The following is a 20,746-nucleotide window of genomic DNA, read 5'->3' on the forward strand; positions in this document are numbered from 1 at the left end:
AGTACTATCACCAACACCTGCTTCCAGCTCTGCAGTGTTACAGCATTATCCTGCTGCAGAGCGTTACCACCAATACCTGCTCCCAGCTCTGCAGTGTTACAGCTCTATCCTGCTGCAGAGCGTTACCACCTACACCTGCTCCCAGCTCTGCAGTGTTACAGCATTATCCTTCTGCAGAGTATTACCACCTACACCTGCTTCCAGCTCTGCAGTGTTACAGCGCTATCCTGATGCAGAGTATTACCACCAATACCTGCTTCCAGCTCTGCAGTGTTACAGCGCTATCCTGCTGCAGAGTATTACCACCTACACCTGCTTCCAGCTCTGCAGTGTTACAGCATTATCCTGCTGCAGAGCGTTACCACCAATACCTGCTCCCAGCTCTGCAGTGTTACAGCTCTATCCTGCTGCAGAGCGTTACCACCTACACCTGCTCCCAGCTCTGCAGTGTTACAGCATTATCCTGCTGCAGAGTATTACCACCTACACCTGCTTCCAGCTCTGCAGTGTTACAGCGCTATCCTGATGCAGAGTATTACCACCAATACCTGCTTCCAGCTCTGCAGTGTTACAGCGCTATCCTGCTGCAGAGTATTACCACCTACACCTGCTTCCAGCTCTGCAGTGTTACAGCATTATCCTGCTGCAGAGCGTTACCACCAATACCTGCTCCCAGCTCTGCAGTGTTACAGCTCTATCCTGCTGCAGAGCGTTACCACCTACACCTGCTCCCAGCTCTGCAGTGTTACAGCGCTATCCTGCTGCAGAGCGTTACCACCAATACCTGCTTCCAGCTCTACAGTGTTACAGCGCTATCCTGCTGCAGAGTATTACCACCTACACCTGCTCCGAGCTCTGCAGTGTTACAGCGCTATCCTGCTGCAGAGTATTACCACCTACACCTGCTCCGAGCTCTACAGTGTTACAGCATTATCCTGCTGCAGAGCGTTACCACCAATACCTGCTTTCAGCTCTATGGTGTGTCAGCGCTTTCCTGCTGCAGAGTGTTACCACCAATACCTATTCTCAGCTCTCTGATGTTACAGCATCATCCTGCTGCAGGGTGTTTCTACCAATCTTCATCTTCTACACATTGGTGCTTCTATTCGCTATCTAGCTGCAGACCATCACACTTCCTCATGATCTTGGCTCCACAGGACCTCTGTGTCTCAATTACCTGTAGAATATACTCTTGTATTATTACTCCTATTAAAAACCATCTTACTCCTGGACTTGGTTCTCCTCTCGGTCTCACTTGTGACCCTTCTTGAGAACCACAACCTGCGCTTGGGGAGCCGCAAAGTCCAAACTCCCTTGCGGGGGTCCTAGGTGAATATTTTCCTCTCCGTTAGACTCCGCACCTCTTAGAGGGTAGCATCAGCTGAAGGAGACCATACGGGTTATTCCAGACCCTAGAGCGTGACAATCTGTTATGGACTTCCTGCCCAAGAGGGGAGAGAGAATTATTAGATAAGTGAATGTTGAATCATCTTCAAACTCCTCACCCTCACTTATAAAGCCCTCTCTGTTTCCACTGCTCCATATCTCTCCACCCTCATCTCCACTCACACTCCTTCTCGCCCACTGTAGTCATCCACCGACAGTCGTCCATCTGATCACCACCTCTCATTCCCGCAATCAAAACTTCTCCCGTGCTGTCCCCTTTCTCTGGAACGTTCTCCCCCATTCTATCAGACTTTCACTTAGCCTGTCAGACTTTAAACGCTCCCTTAAACCCACCTCTTCAGGCTATCCTACCCTTCCTCCACCTGACCCTGCCCTTCTCCATCCCTCTTCTCTCTCACTCTAACCTCTCTATACCACTCCCCTTCTTCTTACTCCCAGCTCCTCTCCCCTCAGTGTTCTCATCCCTCACCCCCTCTTGCCACCCTGTGTCTCCTGTCAGTCTGCCCCTCACCTTTAGATTATAAGCTCCCTTGAGCAGGGCCCTCTTTCTCATGTCCTCCTCTTGTTTTTCTTTGACCTTAACCCTCCGCCTCTTCTCTTAATTTCATCACTTGACTCCTGCCCCCATTTTTCCTCTTCTCCATCTCTGCCCTGATCCTGTAGGTGTTGCCCACTCTGCTGGGCACAGGTGCATTCCTTTGTTCACTCCCCACCTCTCTCCTTCCCATCTGTACATTGGAAGTCACTTTTACCTCTTTGCCCTATGTACTTCATAAGTTAAATACTGACTGTTTTCTCATGTAGCACACAAATATCAACTTTAAATTTCAGTGTACAAATAAGCTATCAAGTATTTGTGTGCTACATCAAAAAACAGTCAGTATTTAACTTATGTGTGAAACAGAATACTAATTTGCACCCCTTTTGTCCATGGTTTTGTCCAGGAGACTGAAATAAGAAGTTAAGATCCTTAATGAATCAGGCCCTTTATGACATTCTGGAGTATATCATACTTGCCAACTTTTCCTCGTTAGCTTCAGAGAGATCCCAGGGGAGATGGGCATGTGGGGGCGGAGCTTGATGAATCACATTATTTTTGTTCCGCCCCTAAACAATTGTCACAATTTTGGCCAATTAAAGCAGGGGGCGAGGCTAAGATGATGCAATACTTGCATCATTAAGCCCCACCCTCACCACTTATCTATTGCAGGGGCGAGAACCAGGGGGTTGCCCTGCTCTCTCTCGGGAGGTTTCCCAAAAATGCGGGAGGCTCCCAGAGAGTAGGCAACTGTGTGTTAAAGAAATGAATCTCTAGAGACTGAAGTGTCTTTTACATTTCTGTCTCCATTACTGAAGTCATGTTGTCTTACCTGTCAGTCTTTGATTAAATCTTGGTCTCCATGAAAATGGCCACCTCCATAGGCATCAATACATGGACATAGGACACAATTTCTGAACTGTGTCATAATGCCACAGATGGCGAAGCCAACCACGTCTTGTACTGGCTCAGCACCAGGGAGAATGCCAGACTCTTCAGGGAGTGAGGGAGATCACCCCTATTTCAGGGAGTCTCCCCGACATTCAGGGAGAGTTGGCAAGTATGGAGTATATGCAAATTGTCATCATAAAAACTGAGGCAGCAGACTTTGTGAAAAATAATGTTTGTGTCATTCTCAAAACTTTTCTCCATGACTGTACTGTTATCCCAAGCTCCATGTACAGCGCTGTGGACCTTTTGTGGTGCCTCATAAATAAAAGATAATAATAATAATAATAATAATGTTGAATCTGCAGTCTGCAGTCTTTCTCATGTTGGATATTCTGCTAGTTATACTCAGTTCTGTGGAATCTGTTATATTGTAACAAAGTCTCACATTACTTCCTGTGTGCAGCCTGGTCTCAGTGTACTACTGAGTGTATGCAGCCATTATCTATTACATTACAGGTAGAATATTGGTGATAAAACTCCAGCTTCTTCACTCTGATGAGTCCGCACAAGGCTTGTATTACAATAAGTATATTGTTCTTTGTTCTTTTATTTAGTTATTTTATATTTATAAATATTTAAAAATTTATTAGAAATCTAAAATGTGTTAAAGTTTGATAGATAAAGAATTTAGGGCCTATTTATCAAATTCTATCAACCGGATAAAACATTTGTCGCAGCAATTCAATTGTAGGGTTATCTTTTGCTTTATTTAATTCCCGCGGCCCTCACCCCATTATCAGAGGTGATTGAGCCCCAATGCTTCTGCATGGAGACCTCCTTATATATCCAGCAGTGCAGCAGTAATTTCACTGCTTGGTTATCGCCGGCGTTTACATAGCTTTTACCGTAAAATAAACAATTCCTTTCAGCACTGTAACACTAGACATCTTGTGGTGACGTGCCACCCGTACACACACCCTCTGGCTGCGTGCCACCCGTACACACACCCTCTGGCTGCGTGCCACCCGTACACACACCCTCTGGCTGCGTGCCACCCGTACACACACCCTCTGGCTGCGTGCCACCCGTACACACACCCTCTGGCGGCGTGCCACCCGTACACACACCCTCTGGTGACATGCCACCCGTACACACACCCTCTGGCGGCGTGCCACCCGTACACACACCCTCTGGTGGCGTGCCACCCATACACACACCCTCTGGTGGCATGCCACCCGTACACACACCCTCTGGCGGCGTGCCACCCGTACACACACCCTCTGGCGGCGTGCCACCCGTACACACACCCTCTGGTGGCGTGCCACCCATACACACACCCTCTGGTGGCATGCCACCCGTACACACACCCTCTGGCGGCGTGCCACCCGTACACACACCCTCTGGCGGCGTGCCACCCATACACACACCCTCTGGTGGCGTGCCACCCGTACACACCCCCTCTGGTGGCGTGCCACACATACACACCCCTTCTGGCGGCGTGTCACCCGTACACACACCCTCTGGCGGCGTGCCTCCCATTCTACACCCCTTCTGGCGGCGTGCCACCCGTACACACACCCTCTGGCGGCGTGCCTCCCATTCTACACCCCTTCTGGCGGTGTGCCACCCGTACACACGCCCTCTGGCGGCGTGCCACCCGTACACACCCCCTCTGGTGGCGTGCCACCCGTACACACCCCCTCTGGTGGCGTGCCACACATACACACCCCTTCTGGCGGCGTGTCACCCGTACACACCCCCTCTGGCGGTGTGCCACCCGTACATACCCTCTCTGGCAGTGTACCACCCGTACACACCCTCTCTGGCGGCATGCCACCCGTACACACACCCTCTGGCGGCGTGCCTCCCATTCTACACCCCTTCTGGGGTGTGCCACCCGTACACACACCCTCTGGCGGCGTGCCACCCGTACAGACCCCCTCTGGCGGCGTGCCACCCATACACATCCTCTCTGGCGGCGTTCCACCCGTACACACCCCCTCTGGCAGCGTGCCACCCATACAAACCCCCTCTGGTGGCGTGCCACCCGTACACACCCTCTCTGGCTTCGTGCCACCCGTACACACCCCCTCTGGTGACGTGCCACCCTTACACACCCCCTCTGGCAGTGTGCCTCCTGTACATACCCCCTCTGGCAGCGTGCCACCCGTATACACACCCTCTGGCTGCGTGCGACCCATACATAGCATAATTGACAACTTAGCATAATTGAGGCCACCGTCCCACCAACTTCAGGATGCGGGAGAATGGCTTTCTCTCCCAGGAGTCCTGGAGACCTACCCGGTATTCAGGAGTCTCCTGGACATTCTGTGACAGTGGGCAGTGTGACATAGGGCGTATATACTGCATGCAGCATGGGAAGAGCTGAGCGCGGGTTAACTTCTTTTCTATTTTGTTTTCAGACATTGTCCTAGCAGCTGCCCATCCAATCTCTGTAGGTTATTAACCAGCCTGTGTTACACATCAGCCTCTGTACCCGAGAGGTGAGGCTGCCGCTCCCTCTGGTATGAAGGATAGATGTGAGTGTAGGACTTGTACATATGGGGACCAGTGATGTTGGGGTGGGATCAAAGTATAAACTAATACCTCATACTACATACATACATCATCATCATCATTTATTTATATAGCACCAGCATATTCCGTAGATCATTACAGTTGGGGACTAAAACAGTAATAAAACAACACAGGGTAATACAGACGGAGAGGTACGAGGGCCCTGCCCGCAGGCTCACACTCTATGGAGATTTGAATAGTAAGTGTAAGTAATGACCCTGCAGACATTGGTTGTGTTGTGCTATGTACTGACGTCGCTGAATGAGAGTGTCTTCCATCTGTGGCCTTGGATGGGGGGGTCGGGAGTGCCGGATGGAGCTTTGTGTAGCAGAGTGATGTGATAATGGGGTGCAGACATCGAGGGTGATCACAGGAGGTGGTGTACCTGCCCCCGAGGGGGGTGTTACACCCCTCCCAGCTGTTATATACTATATTACACACTCATCCACTAAACGGTGAGTCCTTGCTCATTTATTCCATGGAGCGCTGCGTTGCAGACGGGGGTGTTGTGGGGGGATCCTGCAGTAGCGGTCTATTTAATAGTATGACACGCTGTCTTTGTACACACAGGACCGCTGGATGCAGCTTCCTCTATTCTGTACCCTCCAGTACGTATAGATAAATGGTACCCGACAGCAGGTCAGCGTAATATGGGCACATGTATGCACCCGGGAGTAGAAGCCCGGCCAGGAGAGATCTGTATATGCAGCTGGTCCGAGAATGCACAGAGTATTTTATTCATTCACATAAGTCAGAGGAGCTTACAATCTAATTTCCTCACAATAGGCACACTCACACTAAAGCCAATATCCTTAGAATCCAATGAACCTACCAGCATGCGTTTAGACTGTGGGTGGAACCAGAACACGTGGAGGAAACCCATGTGAACACGGGGGGAACATACAAGCTCCGTGTGACAGTAAGTTGTCCGTATAATATAGTCGTCCTCAGCTGATGCTATACTCCCTTGTTGTCCACTAGATGTCACTGGAATCCAGTTAAAGCTGTACAGGAACACCTAGAAAGCTAAACACTATTTGGATTATTAAGAAGGCAGCAACATACTGGTCAGTGCTATATGGTATAAACCAGGGAAACAATGTTGCATAATAAATCACAGCATTATGGTAACAGTAAAATCCTATTCACTATTACTATATCTATTTTTATATTTTAAACCCTCACAACCAGAGGGACCTGTCCAGAGCATCCAGCAACTGGTCCCAGAGACAGATCCTTGCTGGTCCCAGAGACAGATCCTTGCTGGGAGTATGAGCGCGCAGGAAAACAGCATCTTCATATACAGTCACTGTGAGGAGCTCTGCTATACAGGTAAATGAGGGGAATGTAGGAGCGGGGGTAATTGTAAAAATATAATTTATTTTATTTTATGCTTTGTGATCCAAATAGCAGAAACACCCCTTCTCTGGAAGACCTCAAACCCCAAGCATTCCGGATCATGGATCTCATACGGGTCTTGTAATAGACGGAGACATTATGTGCTAATCCCGAAACAGATCAATGGGTGACTCTGCACTCCTGCAGTTAGTCAGTGGCACCCCCACTTCAAATCACACCCCCCTGCCCCATATATACACCCCTCACCATCATATATACACCCCTCACCCCCATATATGCACCCCTCACTTCCATATATACACCGCTCACCCCCATATATACACCCCTCATCCCCATATATACACCCCTCATCCCCATATATACACCCCTCACTTCCATATATACACCCCTCACCCCCATATATACACCCCTCACCCCTATATATACACCCCTCACTTCCATATATACACCCCTCACCCCTATATATACACCCCTCACCCCTATATATACACCCCTCATCCCCATATATACACCCCTCACTTCCATATATACACCCCCTCATTCCCATATATACACCCCTCACCCTCATATATACACCCCTCATCTCCATATATACATCCCTCATCTTCATATATACACCCCTTATCTCCATATATACACCCCTCATCTCCATATATACATCCCTCATCTCCATATATACACCCCTTTATCTTCATATACACACCCCTCACCTCCATATATACACCCCTCACCCCCATATATACACCCCTCACTTCCATATATACACCCCTCACCTCCATAGATACACCCCTCACCCCCATATATACACCCCTCACCCCCATATATACACCCCTCATCATCATATACACACCCCTCACCCCCATATATACACCCCTCATCTCCATATATACACCCCTCACCCCCATATATACACCCCTCACCTCCATATATACATTCTACACCCCTAATATACCCCATATATCCCATATGTACAGCCCTCACCCCAATTTTTTGCCTTTTGCCCCAGTGTATACAATCTTAATTTACTCCTCCCTGTAGTTACAATTATATGTGGGATAATCTGGCGTATGTATAACGGTATTCACCGGCTTTACACTGACATAGCAATAGGCAGCAATCATAGCAGATTATGGTAAGACGCTGAAATTGCGACAATTAGCAGCGCGCTCAGTAAGGGATATTTCCTGGATCTGCTGTCAGTGTTCCAGGACCAGGGCTAGGTGTCAGTGTGATGTAATGTGCCTAGGCCTGTAGGGTCATGTCTGGCTGCCCAGGCCGGTGTCTGTGCTGGTTCTTCTGTAAAGCCCCCACTTAGGGGGGAAGATAAAGAGATGAAACAGCTCAGAGACCATAAAAACACAGATGTTACTGGTGGGACTCCAGAGGGCAGGAATCCCACCCCCAGGACTCTCCCCCAGCCCCAAATGTCTGGCTGCCTGTAGCGCACAGTTTATTTGGGTTAACACTTTACATTCTAGACACCTGGAACTTACCCACCCCCTCCCCATCCTCATTCCATGTCTGTCTGTCTGCAGGTCTATTGTTATCTGCACGGCCGTACACTGTTACACACTGTATGACTTTATATACCGCTGTATGACTCTATATAACACTGTATGACGCTGTTACACACTGAATGACTCTATATAACGCTGTATGTCACTGTATGACTCTATATAACACTGTATGTCACTGTATGACTCTATATAACACTGTATGACGCTGTTACACACTGTATGACTCTATATAATGCTGTATGTCACTGTATGACTCTATATAACACTGTATGACGCTGTTACACACTGTATGACTCTATATAACACTGTACGACGCTGTTACACACTGTATGACTCTATATAACACTGTATGTCACTGTATGACTCTATATAACACTGTACGACGCTATTACACCCTATATAACAGTGTGACTCTATATAACACTGTATGTCACTGTATGACTCTATATAACGCTGTATGTCACTGTATGACTATATAACACTGTATGCCACTGTATGACTCTATATAACACTGTATGACGCTGTTACACACTGTATGACTCTATATAACGCTGTATGTCACTGTATGACTCTATATAACACTGTATGATGCTGTTACACACTGTATGACTCTATATAACACTGTACGACGCTGTTACACACTGTATGACTCTATATAACACTGTATGTCACTGTATGACTCTATATAACACTGTGCGACGCTATTACACACTGTGTGACTCTATATAACACTGTATGATGCTGTATAACGCTATATGACGCTGTTACACACTGAATGACTCTATATAACACTGTATGACGCTGTTACACACTGTATGATGCTGTATGACGCTGTTACACACTGTATGATGCTGTATGACGCTGTATGACTCTATATAACACTGTATGACGCTGTTACACACTGTATGACTCTATATAACACTGTATGACGCTGTTACACACTGTAGGACTCTATATAACACTGTATGACGCTGTTACACACTGTATGATGCTGTATGACGCTGTATGACTCTATATAACGCTGTTGCACACTGTATGACTCTATATAACACTGTACGACGCTGTTACACACTGTATAACACTATATGACGTTGTATAACGCTGTATAATACTGTATAACTCTGTATGACACTATTATCCTGTATAACGCTGTACGACACGGTATCTTATGTAATATATGTACGTATACTGTACGGTTACAGATGGGAATTATTTATTGCTGTGACCTGTACAGATGTGTCACTATGGACAGACCACAGGTGGTTACATAGGTACTAGTCACTGTTATATCTCTATAGCCTCTTGTAGCCTGGGTGGCGTTATGTCTGCCTCCTGTCTCTTCACATGTCCTCCTTGTTAGCGCAGTCTAGTTGTCGCTGGAGACCTCCCTCATACACGTGCTGAGATAAACAATCTGTATGAAATAATAAAAACATAAACATTTCCAGGTCACCTCTCAGGGTGCAGACAGTATTGGGATACACAGATTTACACTTATTAAGCTGCGCTCCCAGCCAGAGCACGGCGCTGGGGCGCAGCGAGGCGCAGGGCACATAAAGCGCTTATTATGGTGCACAGCAGTGAGTGAGGGGAGAATGAGGAGAGTTGCATTACCACTCAGTCCCTGGTGGGGAAATGAAATGTTAAAGCACACTTTCCCTGGGCTGTCACTAAACCCTGCCCTCTCTATTTATCACTCCCTTGACATGTTGCTAGCAAATGGGAGCACAGAGGGGCTGATCTCTCACTCACTGGGTCATTCTGCTTGTGCTTAACACTTGTTGCAAAAAAAAAAAAAAAAAAGAAAAAAAAAAAAAGAAGGGAAAATAGGGAGAGATAAAAAAAATATATCCACAGCCTGTGGCAGGGTAGGGGGGAAGCAGGAGACGGTGTGAATGTGGGAGAGGGATCCAGCAGCCTGTGAATTAGGTGAATAATTTAGCAGGGCTTGCTGCACACATCAGAGGGAGGACACAGCCAGACAGCATGGTTGATAACGCGAGCCTGGCCAGCAAATCTGCTTTGGTAAGTGAATTCCCCGAGCCCCTGGGTGATGCTGGGTGGGAAGGGGGGGCTGTGCATGATACTGGGGGTGCTGAGGAAGGGGGGGTTTAGTTAAGTTTCTTATCTAATATCAGCATATTCTCTTTTTTTTTTAAAGTCTGGTGCCCCCCTTGTTTGTGTAACCTTTGAACTCTCCCAGGGTCACTTTGTACCCCAGATACAATGTATCACTGTGTGTGTGTGTTTGTGTTCAGTGTTTATTCCTGTGTGTGTTTCCTGGACACATTCCTACTCTGTGAACTTTTCTGTGATGTGCACAGGGTTACTTTGTAGCTTTATTTATTATTTATTGTTCTGCTGTTATATAAATACAATTGTGGAGAAATGGCCCCATCATAACATTTACATATCTAGCAGCAAACACTTTCCATGTAGTTAGTAGTTAGTACACACTGGAAGACTATTTACCCTCCGCCTGCTCTTCCTGTGAATATACCGGTCATATGACTGATACAGACAGATATATGTATATTTAACCCCGTTGTGCCATCATCCTTTTTAACTGTTTGTCTGCTGGGGGCTTCTGCTGTGCGTGGAAAAGTTTCACCCAAAAAAAATTCTACTTTGGGGATTATTACATATAGAACTCTGGTTGTGCAACTTCTTCTCCAGAAGTGTTTAACCGGAGGGTCATAACCCAAAATATTTTCTGGTGAGTCCCTGCGATATATTTTTGTTGAATTATAGTGTCCTACCAATTACCCAACTACTATTTCCTTCTACTTTCATAATCTTACAAGCTATATTTAAGTAGACATAACATATATCTGATATAGCCAGGAGGAAGGAAAGAAAATGCATTGTTAAGTCAGATTTGGGCCATAGGTCCTGAAGATGACCCCCCTCCCAAAATATATTCTGGGTCCCGCCGTTCGGTCACAACCAGCCTGGTCTTGTACAATTAAACCCACCGCGTTGATGACCGTTTACTTTTATTATCCTGTTTCATCAACTATTTAATTTTGTTAAATTGTTCTAATGATTTCCCCCCCCCCCCTTCACATCAAATCTTTAAAAAAATAATTGAATAGAGTCAATATAGGACAGGAAGTGATTGCATTGATTTATCTGTGTCTGTGAGTGTGAGTTTTTCTCCAGATTCGGTTGCGGAGAGAGATTGCAGTGTTACCATCAATGGGATTATAGAACGAGTGGGAGAAGTTTAACTCATTTTATTTTACTTTTTCATTGTGCTTATGCCTGAGAACGTCTCATTTAAATACAACTAAACGTTTAAATATTAAAATAAAATTGTTTAAAAGTTAATATTTGAGAGAATCAGTCCCTGGAGGCACAGAGCGATGGAAATGGGCAAAACGTGATATGTTATATAGTATGAAATAGATGGATGTTACTCCTCTCCTGGGGTAAACCCCCGACCCTCTCCTGGGTACTGTGTTGGGCAGTTGGGAAGTTTTGCTGGATTCGGCATTGTGATGAGTCCGTTATCCGTGTCTGTTCCTTAGGATCAATCAGAACGTGGATTATCTCTGCATTTTATGTTTCATGTTTATCTGGAGCTGTCCTCTGTTACGGTTTCTATGGTGTCACCTATATTTATACATTTGTACGAATACATTGACTAGGATTTGTCATCTTAATCAGGTTAGCTGAGGAAGTTAGTGAAAATCAATTTAATGATGTGTTATAATAATAGTCAATAAGATAATTTCATTGCAGGATATGTTGTTGAAACGGCCCCTTTATATTGTAAATAGGTCTAGTTTCTGTATCTCTAAAATAACCAGAAAAACAGCTACTATAAAAATAAGATATAATAATAATAAAAGATTCCTGTATGCTACATCCTGTACATTATTCACATTTTCTATAAAAGTATCTGCGTATTGCTGTTCACCCCTCTAAATATTACATTACAGCTCTCTACGCACTGTAAGTTCTGAATGAGGCTCCTGTACTTCCGAAATTCTCATTCCGCTATAGGAGAACTGATTAATACTAAATTGATTATTTCCTAATCAGAGCCACCTGAATCTTTATATAAAGATACCAAAACCACCCATAGAGCTGGCAATCTAACGCTAAGTCCCTGAGTCATCTGGAGAAAACCACCTTTATTATTAAGATAATAACACACAATCCAGGCGCTGAAGGACTAAATCCTGTATATAGTTTCAATCAACTATTATCTGCAGCTCCCTCCTGACAATCTGCTGAAATTGTCACATAAAAAGTCAAAATCAAAAATAATAATAACATTATTAAGACATGTATATAGCGCCAACATAGACTGAAGCGCTGGAGACATGTTATTCCTGATACGTCCCAGGACACAGATTTGGCCAATGTTTGTTTTGTGGTGTTCGGGAGGTGGTTAGATAACACGTGATATACAAAGATGTACCAGTCGTGTTATTACATCTGAGAGCCAGTTCAGATAGTGCGCTCAGCGTAGACCATGGTGACCCTCCAAGTGGGCAACAGGCGATATATACATTAACTAAGATTACGCTGTTTGTTGCCCATTTCTCAGACAGTGTGATTTGTGGACATTCACAGGGCATGATAATATACATACATAGAACACATCATATCCATATATTATATGTGCTGAATACAGATGTAGAGAATTAAAGGATTTGGGTGATTCCTCTCCCCCATACATATCCTGCTCAGGGATCATTGTGCAATCCTTCTAATAAGACATCTACATGATAAGTCCAAAGTCTTTCACGCTGTTATTAATAGTGATATGAACGTGCTCACACCTACGGGTTATATAGATTGTTGTCAGGACATAAAACGTGATACAAAGGTGACATTACTTTGTAGGGTTTTCACACATTGAATGCAGCAAAACGGCCGTTTAGTAAACTTAACTCTGAATAACACAACGCTTCACAAGTGAGAACTTTGTCACACAAATTCCATTCCATTGAGAAACAGTGTCAGACTCATCTGTTCCAAAGTGAAGACGACTTAAGTGTTAGGAACAGACAATGTCGTCTCAGGAGCTTACACTTTACTTCTCATCTCTCAGTGAGATACACCCCTGACAGCAGAGGTTAAACAAGGAATGGGAATTAGCTGTCCTGGTGCCGGCAATAACCTGGTGTTTACACGTTTACCAGGAAGGTCCTTTGTACAATATAATAGAAGAGTGTTAATCCGGGTTAGTGAGCAGATCTCTGACTCGTTCATTGAGTGATGTATTCCTAGCCTCAGCTTGTCACTGATCCCTACTTTTATAATACTTGTCCCGCTTTACTGTGAATCATAACATACAGAAAAGTGTCAAAGTCAATATAACGATATATATATCGGACCAGATCGGGTTTATATTACAGTTCACAAAAAAGTCAGCATTAAAAAAAAAACTAGGAAAAATAAAAAACAAAATAAATAAATAGATATAATTCCTCCAGATGATGTGATATAAGAAGTGATATTGCTGTTAGATGATAGATTCCTCCCCGTGGATCCGTCCCTTCAGCAGTTAATAAGAGGAAGCGACGGCTCCATCTGATCATTCAATTTGTTGATTACATTGTTCTGAAAATGAGACGTTTCCTCCACATAAATCAGGATAATAATTATATCAGTAGAGGCCATTTCATTTTACATCCTAATTTTCCAATCGATGAGCGGATTCTTATTGTGATGAATGAGAGACAGCAGCGCTGTATAGAGGAACTGTGCGATTCTCCAAGTCCGAGGCAGTAGTATTATACTAATGTATACTAGAGAGAGGAGTAACAGGAGTATCCCTGTAATACCTTTATACTAATGTATACTAGAGAGAGGAGTAACAGGAGCATCCCTGTAATACATTTATATTAATATATACTAGAGAGAGGAGTAACAGGAGTATCCCTGTAATACATTTATATTAATGTATACTAGAGAGAGGAGTAACAGGAGTATCCCTGTAATACATTTATATTAATATATACTAGAGAGAGGAGTAACAGGAGTATCCCTGTAATACATTTATATTAATGTATACTAGAGAGAGGAGTAACAGGAGTATCCCTGTAATACCTTTATATTAATGTATACTAGAGAGAAGAGTAACAGGAGTATCCCTGTAATACCTTTATATTAATGTATACTAGAGAGAAGAGTAACAGGAGTATCCCTGTAATACCTTTATATTAATGTATACTAGAGAGAGGAGTAACAGGAATATCCCTGTAATAATTTTATATTAATATATATTAGATAGAGTAGTAACAGGAGTATCCCTGTAATACCTTTATATTAATGTATACTAGAGAGAGGAGTAACAGGAGTATCCCTGTAATACATTTATATTAAAATATACTAGAGAGAGGAGTAACAGGAGTATTCCTGTAATCATTGTATATTAATATATATATTAGATAGAGTAATAACAAGAGTATCCCTGTAATACATTTATATTAATATATATTAGATAGAGTAGTAACAGGAGTATTCCTGTAATCATTGTATATTAATATATATATTAGATAGAGTAATAACAAGAGTATCCCTGTAATACATTTATATTTACTAGAGAGAGGAGTAACAGGAGTATCCCTGTAATACATTTATATTAATGTATACTAGAGAGAGGAGTAACAGGAGTATCCGTGTAACACCTTTATATTAATGTATACTAGAGAGAGGAGTAACAGGAGTATCCCTGTAATACCTTTATATTAATGTATACTAGAGAGAGGAGTAACAGGAGTATCCCTGTAATACCTTTATATTAATGTATACTAGAGAGAGGAGTAACAGGAGTATCCCTGTAATAATTTTATATTAATATATATTAGATAGAGTAGTAACAGGAGTATCCCTGTAATACATTTATATTAAAATATACTAGAGAGATGAGTAACAGGAGTATTCCTGTAATCATTGTATATTAATATATATATTAGATAGAGTAATAACAAGAGTATTCCTGTAATACATTTATATTAATATTTTTTAGATTGAGGAGCAACAGGAGTATCCCTGTAATACATTTATATTAATATATACTAGAGGAGTAACAGGAATATCCCTGTAATCATTTTATATTAATATATATTAGATAGAGTAGTAACAGGAGCATCATTGTAATAGTTTTATATTAATATATTTTAAATAAAAGAGTAACAGGAGTATCCCTGTAATACATTTATATTAATATATACTAGATAGAGGAGTAACAGGAATATCCCTGTAATCATTTTATATTAATATATTTTAGATAGAAGAGTAACAGGAGTATCCCTGTAATACTTTTATATTAATATATACTAGATAGAGGAGTAACAGGAGTATTCCTGTAATCATTTTATATTAATATATACTAGAGAGAGGAGTAATAGGAATATCCCTGTAATACATTCATATTAATATATACTAGAGAGAGCAGTAACAGGAGTATCCCTGTAATACCTTTATATTAATATTTTTTGGATAGAGGAGTAACAGTAGTAGCCCTGTAATACATTTATATTAATAGGAAGTAACAAGAGTATTCATGTAATGCATTTATATTAATATATACTAGATAGAGAGGAGTAACAGGAGTATCCCTATAATAACTTTATATTAATATATATTAGATAGAGGAGTAACAAGTGTATCACTGTAATACCTTTATGTTAATATATACTAGAGAGAGAGGGGTAACAGGAGTATCCCTATAATACCATTACATTAATATATACTAGAGAGAGGAGTATTCCTATAATATATTTATATTAAAATATACTGTATAGATGAGTAGTAGAAGTATCCCTGTAATATATTTATATTAATATGTACTAGATATTAGAGTAATAGAAGTAACCCTGCAATTTATTTATATGATATATACTAGATAAGGGAGTATTAGAAGTAATGTAATATATTTATATGATATATACTAGATAGGGGAGTAACAGAAGCAATGTAATATATTTATATTAATATGTACTAGATATTAGAGTAACAGAAGTAACCCTGTAATTTATTTATATGATATATATTAGATAGGGGAGTAACAGAAGTAATGTAGTATATTTATATTAATATGTACTAGATATTAGAGTAACAGAAGTAACCCTGTAATTTATTTATATGATATATATTAGATAGGGGAGTAACAGAAGTAATGTAATATATTTATATGATATAAACTAGATAGGGGAGTAACAGAAGTAATGTAATATATTTATATGATATAGACTAGATAGGGAAGTAACAGAAGTAATGTAATATATTTATATGATACATACTAGATAGGGGAGTAACAGAAGTAATGTAATATATTTATATGGTATATACTAGATAGGGAAGTAATAGAAGTAATGTAATATATTTAGATTAATATATACTAGATCATAAACATTGCCATCTCCTCACTTCCATGTGTGTTCAGTGATAGTAAATAATTCAGCATGAATTCAACATTATTACTAATCTCGCAGAGTATTAATATAAAGTATAGGTTTTGATTATAACTGCATAAGGCCCATTACCCAATTGCCAGAACTGCATGTGATAACACATATGTTGGATGTGATTGAATGCTCTTGTGAATGCATTTAGATACAAGTGGCATGGAGATTTTCACATTCATGTCAATAGCCCATTCATTTTGATGGCTCATTCATTTCAATAGCCCATTCATTTAATTAGTCCATCTAAACATTTGTGCGAGCATAGAGGAGTTAGTGCCACTTCCTGCACACTTATAATGGTGTATAAACATTTTTGTGGGTATAGAAAAGTTAGAGCCACATCCTCCACACTTATAATGGTGTATAAACATTTGTGCGGGTATAAAGGCCTCGCAGAGCCGGGTCCTTATATCCATATCTGACCGCAGTGCTGTCTGCATGGACATCATGTGTTCTCTACGTGTTCCTGACGATTTCTTTCAATTTCCACACAGTACAAAAACTAAGGGGCCTATTTATCAATCGTATTTTTCATTAAAATCCCCCCAAAATGGCAGTTATTGGGGGATAGGCACATATTTAAGGATTGTTTAAATATATTATTAGGGCATCTTCAATTTCTGCTGCAGTCCCAGTGTCTTCGGACACCAAAGCAGTCCGCATAGCTTTCAATGGGGACCTCTATTGTGCATAATTTACTAAGATCCGAAAATCAAAGATTTTCAGAGCTTGTGCCCGATGGCTGACTCCATCTGAAGATGGCATTAACCATTGAAGAGCCTTTGGGGAGGACCCATCTTACCCGCTCTCCCCTCCTGGCCTCTATCATAGAGCAGATAGGATATATGTTGGTAGGGATCATTTTGTTAAATAGTCACCATCTTTCATTCCTTATCATTGCGATAATGATCGTGTAAAAAACATAACGATTGTTAAATACGCCCCAGAGTATTAAGTTAATTGGCTTCTGACTATAGGTGTCTGTATGGGTAGTTAGATTGTAAGCTCCGCTGGGGCAGGGCCTGATGTGAATGAATAAACATTCTCTGCACTGATTGCACTTTTTGTCTCATTTAATTGTTGTAATAACAGAACTTTCTCCCCCACCCTCCCCATGTCCTTCCCCTCTCCTGCTACAACTCTTCTCGCCCCACTTTCTGTTCTTCCTTCATTTCTCTCCCTACTTCCTTTTTATTGCACATTTCTTCCTATTGTTTTTTCTTCTGTTGTTATCACTGCATTTGTTTCCGTATTTTTCTTCATCACTTCTGCCACCTGCTCACTTTATTTTATTTTACTTTGTCTTCTATTATATCTCTTTTCATTACTATGTTCTTGTGTGGTGCACATTTCTCCTTATGCTTTTTGTGTTTGTTAATTCCTACAATATTTTCCTTTCCACATGAAAACCATTTTCTTGCTCGTTAACCCGTCCGTTTATTTCCCTTAATATATTTCTAACCCTTGTACCGATTCTTTGTCTCTTCTCTTATTATTGACTCCTGTTCTGCAATCCACCATCCATCTCATTCCTGTCATATGATTTGTCATCTCCCTCTTTTTGTTTTTAATCCACACTCGTCCTTCCTTATTTCACCTTCATTTTCTATCTTATTCTTTATGTCCTCTGACTTCAGCAGGCGTCATTCTCCAACTCTTCCTCCCTTCCCACTCTCCTTGTGTCCACATCTTCCCACCACAGCTCACCTTTCCCTGTGTCCCGTCCCCCCCAGTCCGTTCAGACTGTTTCTGCAGGTGGTGGAATGAGGCTGGAGGCGGTGATGGAGAATTTACAGCGACAGCAAGCTGCCCGTTTGGCGTTAGAAGAAAAATTGAGGCAAGAAAAGGACAGAGAACTGCGTTGTTTAGTAGAATCTCGAATTCAGCAGCAGGCCCTTGCCATACGTCATTACCAAGCAGCCGTGAGGGCAGCTGCAGCAGTAACTTCCCCATCAAACTCAAACACCACCAATACTACGCCCAATACTACCGCAACAAACTCGACCCTGCCCCAGAACCACCCCGCTCTGATATTATCAGGCACACCTGTTCGCAAAGCAGAGACCGAAGAGTCTAAGCACAAGAGCGAGGGTGAAGATACAGACTTTGAAGATGAAGAAATGGATGACGAGGATGGAGTGGAGGAAGATGAAGAAGATTTGGAGATGTCCTCGAACATACAACATCCTAATTCACCTAGCAAGGGATTGCCGAGGATCGGTCAGCCTCAGTTGCCCAACACCAGTTCCCAATCACATACTTTATCTCCTAATGGACAATCGGGACACCATGAGTGGACCTACGAAGAGCAGTTTAAACAGGTAAGACCCACATTCTTATACTAACCATGATGCTCATTCCTGTTAAATTTTACATGAAGGTCAGTGTAGGAAGTTGGGAGAAAGTTTCACCAAGCTACTTTCATATCTACTATGGAACTACAGACCAGCATGACATGTAAAACTGAGCCACCTACTGATATATATCTGTGTATTTTTATTGTTAAATACAATCAGTTTTCTCCGAAACGTTTGTGGTTTCCAAATTTGGTGTTTTCCTTACTTGTTTTGCAAATGTTGAAGTTTTATGGTAATATTAAGTGTGGTTCGTAAATGTTGTCTTTGAACAAGAACGATTGCCCAAACGCCCAGACAGGTTTCTAGTGTGTTGACTTAGAAAAATCATGTATAAAATGTTGAGGGGAGGGGATGCATACTTAAATATTAATTAAACAAAGAGGGTACAGAATTGAAAACATTTGTGTTTAATAATACTGTACTGATGCTAAGAGGGACGTACGATTACCTTTTAATGGGACAACGCGTTTCGCATTGCTGATTTTACCTTCATCCTCACTTTTCTAGCCTTATTGATTAGGCAACAGCATACTTTCTGTACCATGATGCCAGCTAGTTAATTCTCATTGGGGATTTCAATAATGGCAGTATGACAAGGCTTAGAACAAGGGGTAACCAACGGGAATTTACGTACGGTGTTTGAGCTGAGGTTGTTGTATTTCAAAAATAGTTTACAGATGTAGATAAAGTTAATAGTAGGGAAGACTAGAAATAGATGGCAGCCTCCAGCATTATGCTCGTCGGAGCCTCGAGGATATTTGATAAATAGAGCGACTGACGGATAAGGTTATGGGGTATACTTTTTCTGTATTTTATGCCTTATGTTAGTAAGCTAATGTTAGCATTATTGTCCTATGGGTTATTTTGTTGCCTCTAAGAATGATCTTGTAAGTAGAAAACATGATTTCAGCTGGCGTTTGTCTGAAGCGTTCACATTGCCGCTGACCCGGCACATTCTGCAAGTGGGAGCACAGCAAACACCAGTGTATAGGACACAGAAGGTTACTTTAATGCTGCAGGAAGACATGAATAGATTCTGGCAGTATAACAGGTACCCCCCTTCCCCCAGGGTGTAGAGACCAGAAAAGGGAGCAGTACACTGTGTATAATGACTGCACAACAAGGGGAGTGGGAGAAGTTTCATATTTTTTTGTTTATAGAGACTCTTTACCATATTCTACACTATCTGTAAAAGCCTAAATCCCAGATACTCTTCATTCTAACCCGTGAATGGGGTGAGACACAGGAATATCACGTCATACAATGTCCTCGGGTACAGAAACTGTATGTGGCTAAGGTCAGGATTATACATTTGGGGAAGTGGATCATTGTCAGACAAGGATTTGAGGAACTCACAGTCTCCATCTGGAATAGGGACTGTGGTATAAATGTGTAGTGAATCCTGAGTCATTGCTATAAGTTACAATCAGAAAAATACAAAATGGTGCAAATATAACAAGAAATGGCCATTCATATATAGAGTTTTGGCCGATATTTTGTGATCTTTTCATCTATACAAATAGGGAAAGACTTTGTACAACTCTTTGTTAGACTTTTTACTTTATTACCTACAAGTTGGCTCTTGGTTTTATAGGGACAGCTGTAGTGAGCGCACCAAGAATTCGGAAACTCCTCCTGGGATTCTATGATGCAGATTATGGTGTTTTCTTA

General features: G+C 42.1%; 1 protein-coding gene across 3 annotated transcripts in view; it reads left to right on the forward strand.

The window, feature by feature from the left end:
* Positions 1-6,520: 6,520 nt before the first annotated feature.
* ARID3C (AT-rich interaction domain 3C) overlaps positions 6,521-20,746 on the forward strand; it is a 151,072-nt gene continuing 136,846 nt past the window's right edge. Inside the window, exons 1-2 of one of the 3 annotated variants that reach the window (XM_075193754.1) lie at positions 6,521-6,745; positions 18,356-19,039. In XM_075193754.1, coding sequence (XP_075049855.1) covers positions 18,482-19,039 — 558 coding nt within the window. In that variant the 5' untranslated portion in view covers positions 6,521-6,745; positions 18,356-18,481. Of the gene's footprint in view, positions 6,746-10,267; positions 10,315-18,355; positions 19,040-20,746 lie in introns of those variants that run through there. The other 2 variants (XM_075193755.1, XM_075193753.1) reach the window with 2 other exon arrangements.

This window comes from Mixophyes fleayi, chromosome 1 (genome assembly GCF_038048845.1).
Source record: "Mixophyes fleayi isolate aMixFle1 chromosome 1, aMixFle1.hap1, whole genome shotgun sequence".
NCBI lineage: Eukaryota > Metazoa > Chordata > Amphibia > Anura > Limnodynastidae > Mixophyes > Mixophyes fleayi.